The sequence below is a fragment of the Motacilla alba genome, chromosome 19 (genome assembly GCF_015832195.1).
Source record: "Motacilla alba alba isolate MOTALB_02 chromosome 19, Motacilla_alba_V1.0_pri, whole genome shotgun sequence".
NCBI classification, from domain to species: Eukaryota; Metazoa; Chordata; class Aves; order Passeriformes; family Motacillidae; genus Motacilla; species Motacilla alba.
Genome location: NC_052034.1, coordinates 2,538,752 through 2,546,177, shown reverse-complemented (window position 1 = coordinate 2,546,177; position 7,426 = coordinate 2,538,752). Strand labels below are relative to the sequence as shown.

The following is a 7,426-nucleotide window of genomic DNA, read 5'->3' as shown; positions in this document are numbered from 1 at the left end:
ATTTCCACCCTTCCTCTGCTGGTACTGAGTCTAACCTTAAAAACACCAATATCTATTTATGCCCAAAGAAATAATTTGTAACTACATTGATAAACACTAACCGTGTTTAAAACATTTCAGGTTGTTAAAGGTTATTTTTGATTTTGGTGGGTTTGGTTTATTTTGCTTTGTTTGTGGGGTTTTTCTTGGGGGGGAGGGTTTGTTTTGGGGTTTTTTTTGTGGTCAGATAAATGTTCTCCTATTCATGAAATGTCTGCTGTAGTTGGAGTTCTTGAATCAACTTCCAAGTGAGCTGCACCTGTCCATTGCAGCGAACAATGGTGAGCTGTGGAGCATTGTTCCTGCCTTCATGGACATCCTGTGGGGGCTTTGCCTACAACAAGCAAGGTCAAGGCCACTGATTCTGCTGTTCCTGCCTCTGAGCCACGGGCTTGTGCTGACCTTTGATCTACCTCTCTAATTGCAATTGTTAATGAAATAAAGGCCTTCTTCCAGGCTCTATTTACATAATTAATTTTATCAATTACAAAGAGAATTCTCCTCCACCTTTTAATGTAATTGCAGGTGATGACTATTTGATAGTGGCTGTTCACATCCTGACACTCTGACCCTCTCCACATCCTGGGGAAAAAATAAAGGAATCCCATCATAGATCAAAAAAAAAATGAAGGCTGAGTTTGGGAAAGGGTGTGAGAATTTCAGGACTGAAAAACATTCACAGGAAGAAGCTTAGAGATGCCTAAAACAATTCCTGTCAGCCCCTGCTCCAGAGCAGTAAGGGATTATAGCAGCTAAAACTTGAATTTTTGCTTTGAGGTTAGACATCTTACCTGTGTGCTGTGTTTCCTGACGTGGCACAGATTCTGCCATCAAACAAACAAAAAAGACCAAATATCCTGCTCCATTAGCCTGAAGTGCCATAAATAAATAACAAATATGGTTCAGTATCACTCATGGGTTCACTGAGCACCTGCTGTGTTTGCCTCATGCTCGGAATTATGAACAGAGATAACATGAGGTTATTTCTGCAATAAAGTTATTTATTGCTACAGCACTACACTGTCCCATTGCTCTCTTCCTGCTTTCTCAGGGCACTTACCTGTCCTCAGCCTTTTGAAAAACTCTTTTACCTGTTCTGTGAAGTGAGAAGGAAAAGGATTCCTGGGACTTGGCCATTTTTCCATGGAGTTACCTATTCTCATTCTGGAAATTCTGTTTGTGATCTGCTGAAAACACCAGGGGAATTTATTTCTGTGTTGCTGAACATGCTGTGCCTTTTGGAGGGAGAAGCTCACCATGGTCTCCTTTCCTGACCCTTTGTTCCTGCAAACTCGAATTGCCTGTGCTGTTTGTCTGAACTTCTTGTGCAATCTTTCCTGCAGTTTCTTCTGTGAAAATACCCAAATTAGACAATGGTTGAAAGAGGCAGAAACAGCAGAAAATCCCTTCAGACCAGAGCAGGCCCCAGCTCTGAGCTGCCATCTTTTGAATGAGATGGCACTAAACCATGGAGGTGCACTGTGAAATTTGTCCTTTTGGCAAGGAAAAAGTCCTTGAGACTGATTTAACTGTTAATTTTTGGCCTGTGGGATGATTTTTGTGGGAGACATGGGGGGAATGGCAACAATTGCCAAAGCTCTCCCTGCCTTTAATGAAGAGCTGACTGAGGCAGAAGAGAGCTCAGTGTCACTGGGTAATCTTTAATTCCACTGCTCTCTTTTATTAATTTGAATTCAGTGGGTGCCTTCCCAAGTCATTCCATCCCTTCTCCTGCCACGAGGGAGCTGCAGCTTCCCAGGGCACCACCTTGTGGTCGTGGTAAAATTCGTGCAAAAAAGGAGCCAAGTCCTTAAATTGACTTTGGAAATTAGAAAATGTATTGTATTTATGATATCAAATGATAAGTTCTTACATCTGCAATCTACCAGCCATCCTCATCACAAATATGTTTAAATAATTAACAAGTTAGTTAGCTTATAACTTGGAGAAAAACAGGAGTTGTAGTTTTGCTTAGTGAAACGGTCAGAAAAGGATATAGCTACAGTATATAGCAAATGTATTGAAAAATAGGTGTTTATTAGATAAAAATAATATTAATATTTTCAGTTCAGATTCAGTTCTTGCTATTCAAACACACACACACACAGACACTCTGCTCCTAAGACTGAAAAGTAACTCCAGTCAATAATTTACATACTTCAGGGAGTTGATGGAAGGTTTGCCAGCTTGGTTCCTTCAGAAAATCTCTATTTCAGACCATCTTGACAAAGAAATAAATCACAGATTGGTGTAACTGGAGATAACTTGCTCCAGGGTTGTGAAGCAGTCCAGGAAATCTTCCTCTTGGATTCCAAACTTTGTGTACTGGTGAAGGTAAGCTCTGTGTGTTGAAGGATGGGTCAGACATTAGAAATCAGGGAAAATATTGATAATTATTAAGGAAGTACCAGCATAATTATTTTCACTTACTTGGAAGCAAACATATTCCAAGCTTTTCCTACGATGCTGTCCAGAGGTTTCAGCAGGAACTGGCTGTTGCTGACCAGAGCAGCAGACTTTTCATACCTGTTAAATGCTCTGGGAGTTCTCCACGCATTAAAAGCATCCTGAGGGTTCAGCCACGATGTGTATAACGAGGGATCTTGGAAACTTCCTGTGGCAGAAACAGGACAGCCCTTTGGATAAAACCCACACCCGATCCCTGTGTGGCCTAATCAACGCTGTCACATCACTTCAGGCCTGGGAAAATATCTGCAGAGTGGGCAGCCTGTTGAAAATACAACTTTTAAACAGATTCCTCAGATTATCTGGAAGCACACTGGTGTGGATACTGCAGCTGCCAGCAATGCTCACCACTCCAGAAACAGCTAAATTTATTTTCAGGCATTATAGCCAAGAATTCCAGATATACAGACTGGAGTCTCTTCCTCCTTCCCTAAAGTGCTTCAGGAAACTCAGAAGTAAAAAGTAAAACACAACAGCCCCGAGCAATTGGACAACGTGGCCTTGGACAGCAAAATGTTTCTAGAGGGAATATCAACCTTAGGAGTCAAATGTGTGGTCTTGGGATGTTTCCACTTGCATCAGGTCTGGCTGGAAAGTCAGCAGTGAGAGGTGAAACCAGACCCCTGAGGTGCTGTGCTCCTCCTCTTACCCAAGTCCACGCTGTGCACATCTTTTCCTCTCAGGATAACCAGGTTGGCAATGGAAGTGTTGAAGTGCAGGGGTTTGTTTGTGGAGGGGATGGAGGAGCCTGGCTGTGGTGGTCGTACTTGCCAATCAATACCTTTGGGATTTGTGGAAAAGAGATGGAAAAGCAAGTTAATGTTTTGTGAAGATGCAGATGGGAACTATCACTGTGCCCCAAACTGAGACCTCACTGGAGTGTGGAGCTGCTGCACATGAATGAAGCAGCAATCACACAATTCCCAGAGAAAAGCACTGCTAATCCAGCAGGATTTGCCTGGCACTCACTCTGCCAGAGAAAATGGATACCTGCTTCTATACTTAGCAAACCTCCAGCCCATCCCTTGCATGACTGGGAGCTGTGACTGAATTCTCCATGGGAGAGCTGAGCCTGACTTCTATGTGTAGAAGGTGTAAAAAGAAAAAGCAGAGCTCACCCTGCAAGGAGGGTTCCAAATGAGTTATGTAAATGAAGTGCACAGCCAGACTGTCGGTTTGGTTTGTGCATTTCCAATAGTTCTAATTAGCTGAGATGTCTGGGAGCAGAGCAGGAGCAATCTGGGAGCTGCTGTGGCAGCTGAGGGGAGGGTGAAAGGAGCAGCTGGTTTTGTGGGGGCAAATTCCTGCTGAGGGCAGCAGCTTCTTCCTGAGCTCTAGAAAACATCCAGCTTGATTGCATCTGCACGATTGACTGTTCCAAGAGTGAAGGAGGGCTGTTTATTTACCTTCCTCCATCTGAGCATTAGCAATGAGCATCTGCCTGAGGTGTTTGATGAGGCCAGGCCAGCTGAAGGTGCTGTAGGGCAGAGAGTTCTCAGGCATCTGGGGGATGTTCCTCAGGCCCAGCATCCTGAACTCGGGATGTGGGACCAACGTCTCCATTAAATCTCCTGCAAGGAGAAATCAACAGCTGCTCATGTCTGACAGATATTGCACAGGGCAGCTAAAATGGGAAAGAGTGAGGAATGTTCAGAGATTTAGCAATTCCAAAGCCATGCAAACTTGCTGTGTATTACTGAGTTCTATACAGGGGGTTAGTAGCTTTTATTTGAGTTCAGAAATCTCAAGGACTTTCTCTGCACTCCAGACAGATGTGGAAGTTTAATTTTTCAAGCAATACGGGCAACTTTCTCTGATTCTTTCAAGGTACAAAGGTCAGTCTGCTGCATGTTGCTACCCAGTTGTCTGCTCACCTCTTCTGCCTGAGTAAAACTTAAAACTCTCGAGTTTGTTTCAGTTCATACAAACTTCTAACCCAAAGTGAAATGTGAAACTCAGTCCAAAATTCCTGCCGTGCACAAATTTCCTCTGACATGTAAACAGGTACAAGGGTGTCTGTGATCACTTGAAAAAAGAGAAACAGGTTTTTTGGTAAAGAATGAAACCAGAAGTCGGCGGGATCTGTTTTTGACTCTGCTACAACATTGGGGTTGAACTTCTAAATTGGTCTTTTTCCTGTCTTAAAACTTGGGATGTATCCAAACACATGAGCAAGGAGACTGAAGAACTCCAGTCCCCAGCTGACCTGACCCCAGAGAGGAGTGTGGCTGCTGGGTTTGGTACCTAGAGGGTTTCTGCTGTAGCCTGAGCCCCCTCCTGCTGGGTGAGTGGGCTGGAAAACGCTGCCCAGCTGGTGAGCAATGACTCGATTGACATCCCTGAAGGAAATCTGTTTGATGTTCATCAGCTGGGCACAGATCTTGTGGATGACATCATTTTCATGGACAAGGAGGGCATCTGATGAGTGGTACAGATGTGACAGAGTCAAAACAGAGTTGTAGTTTTGAACAATGACCTGGAAGCAAACAAAAAACACACACAAAGAAGAGTCAAACAATTTAATCTCCTTTTAGTCTATAATCCCCTGGCTCCTGCTGTTTCCTCAGTTATGATTTAGGAAGTGATTCATTTTCTTTGCCAGAGTGCAGAATGAGGTCAGCAGCTCAGAGCCTTTTCATGGAAAGAGGGCAAGACCTGTGAAAATCAGGTTATCCATCTCTCTCCATACAAACACGCTGGAACCAGCTCTGCCTGGGAGCTGAGTACAGTGCTGAGATAAGAGCATATCAGGAGATTTCTAGCTGGCTTCTTGAGAATCTGCATCACTTCAGCACTTAAATGATCAAGATTTTTTGGTGAAAATTCTTTAGCTGTGATACTGAGCCGCTTGAACTTTTTCAGTGTAAAATATACCCATTTTTTAGTTTATTTCTTTTGCAGATGTTTTGTTTAAAAGCAACCACTGATTATAAACTCCTAAATTCTATGTAAACTGTTAAAAGGCAACATGACATTCACCTCCCCAGTGCCATAGGGCCAAATGACGTGGTTCAGTATGAAGGAGGTTGGAAAAGCATCTCTCAAGCACTGGGTCACAAAGGCTCCCAGGCCTGAGCCCGTGCCCCCAGCCATGCTCATGATGGTGAAGAATCCCCCGAGTCGGTCACACCTCTCTGCTTCTGTCTGCACCAGGTCCATGATTGCTTCTTTGTGTCTGGGCCCGTGAACGCAGTACCTGCGGAGCGACACAACCAGCAAGACAGGGCAGGGTGCATCAAAACACAAGCAGAAAGGTGAAGTGATTCATGAAGGAAATTTTACTTTCACTGCCACAGCCGCTGCATTACCATCCTAGGGAGTCTGAGCAGCTCATCAGCCTCCAGAACTCCCCCAGGGAAGCTTGAGGCAGCTGTTCCTACCCGTTGGCCCAGTTGTTCCCAGATCCTTGCTTCTGGCAGAAGTGTGAGCGGCTGCTGTACTTCCAGAAGCCAGAGCTGGCAGCCATGGATAAGGCCTGGCTGATCACTTTGGGCTCCATGTCAACAAGCACAGCCCGGGCAACAGGCACTGCACAGGGAGGGAAAGAAAATTGGGGAAATGTGCTGATTGTTCAGGTGGGATGGATGGGTACAACATCCCAAGGTTATTCCTGCCAGCCACTTCAGCCAAACTCTTAATGGGACAATACAGAAAGGATCTGGCCATGCCCTGATTTCTGCTGAACCTCTCCTAGTGACAAAACCAAACCTGAACTCCAGAGAGCACAGATCTTTCATGAAATAAACCATTTGATGTTTCTGTGTGCTCTCAGACGCTGTGAGGGGAAAAAAAGCCCTTTAAAGCTGTACCTGCAGATTCCTCCTCGCAGAAGAACCGTTCCTTGCAGGAATCTTGGTAGGATTCGTTCTCCTTCTTGGAACACAGCCCATGGGTGCCACGGATGTCACTGCAGAGAGCACTGAACACCTCGTGCCCAATCTGGTTCCCACACTGCCCAAGCTGCACCGTGACAATTGACATCCTTATTCACTTGCTATTTAAGCCTGAAAAAGAAAATTATTTGTTTTCTCACTTTTGCTTGGTAAAGAGGATGGGAACAAGTAATTATAACTCAAGAGTTACAGGACTAGGATGCAAAATTGGAACTCTTTAGCCAGTTCAAAAATGCAGCTATTTTCCAGTTGAGAACTGCACCAGGCCTGATGCCAGAGCCTGCTGAGGTGACAATGGGATTCCCTGCAGAATTCCCCTTGTTTCCACCACACAGAGCAAACTGTTTGACTCCATCCTGGTATGTTTTGACACTTTTCCCCACTCAGCATTTGACAGCAGCCATGCTTTCTCACTTTTCTATTCCTTCACAGAAAAAAGGTCAGGTTTTTTTAAACTGTTTCGGTTATTCTGGGCTGCTGTTGTTCACTGCCATGCCAGCCGTGCCTCAGCACTCCTGTACCAGCACTCCCTGGCTCGCTGCCGTGCCTGTAGGGCGTTCTGCAGGCAGCTACGAGCTCACTGCCATTCCCGCCTGGTTCCAGCCCACGCCGGCTGTCACTGGGAGACCGAGCCACCCCTCACGCAGAAAAGAAATAAATATCTGAATTGCTGTCAGGAAAGGCTCACGTCCAAAGCGTATGACACCGATCCTCCCCTCTGCTTGGGGAGCCCCACTCGGGTCCCCGCGGCCACAGAACCCCCTCAGGAACGGGTTTGCCCCTCAGGGAACGCCGCCATGTTCCCGGCGCCCCCCGCCCTCACGCCCCTCGGTCCCGAGCCCCGTCCCCGAGCCTTCCTCCGCAGCAGCCCGTGGCGGGGTCCCGGTGCGGGTGCGTTTGCGGGTTTGGCCCCGGCGCTCCCTCAGCCCTCAGCGCTCACCTCCCGCCGCCTTCGAAGGGCCCGCGCGGCGCCTGCGCACAGCGCGCTCCGGGCAGGGGCCCGGCCGCTCCCGCCCGCGGCGGCTTCA

The 7,426-nt window shown here is 46.4% G+C and overlaps 1 protein-coding gene across 1 annotated transcript; it reads right to left on the bottom strand.

Annotated features, from left to right (window-relative positions):
- Positions 1–2,059: 2,059 nt before the first annotated feature.
- Positions 2,060–7,426, bottom strand: TUBD1 (tubulin delta 1). Its single transcript, XM_038157994.1, has 9 exons — positions 7,339–7,426; positions 6,315–6,509; positions 5,886–6,033; positions 5,485–5,701; positions 4,750–4,981; positions 3,912–4,076; positions 3,155–3,286; positions 2,470–2,653; positions 2,060–2,380 (listed from the first exon to the last, which is right to left on the bottom strand). The coding sequence occupies exons 2-9, from the start codon at positions 6,484–6,486 to the stop codon at positions 2,278–2,280; spliced, it is 1,353 nt and encodes a 450-aa protein (XP_038013922.1). The 5' UTR covers positions 6,487–6,509; positions 7,339–7,426; the 3' UTR covers positions 2,060–2,277.

Coding starts and splice junctions, on each gene's coding strand:
- TUBD1 (XM_038157994.1), bottom strand. CDS start 6,486: ATGTCAATTGTCACGGTGCAGCTTGGGCAGTGTGGGAACCAGATTGGG. Junction 2,654..3,154: donor TGTGCACAGCGTGGACTTGG/GTAAGAGGAGGA, acceptor TTTCTGCCACAG/GAAGTTTCCAAGATCCCTCG. Junction 2,381..2,469: donor TGGAATATGTTTGCTTCCAA/GTAAGTGAAAAT, acceptor TTCAACACACAG/AGCTTACCTTCACCAGTACA.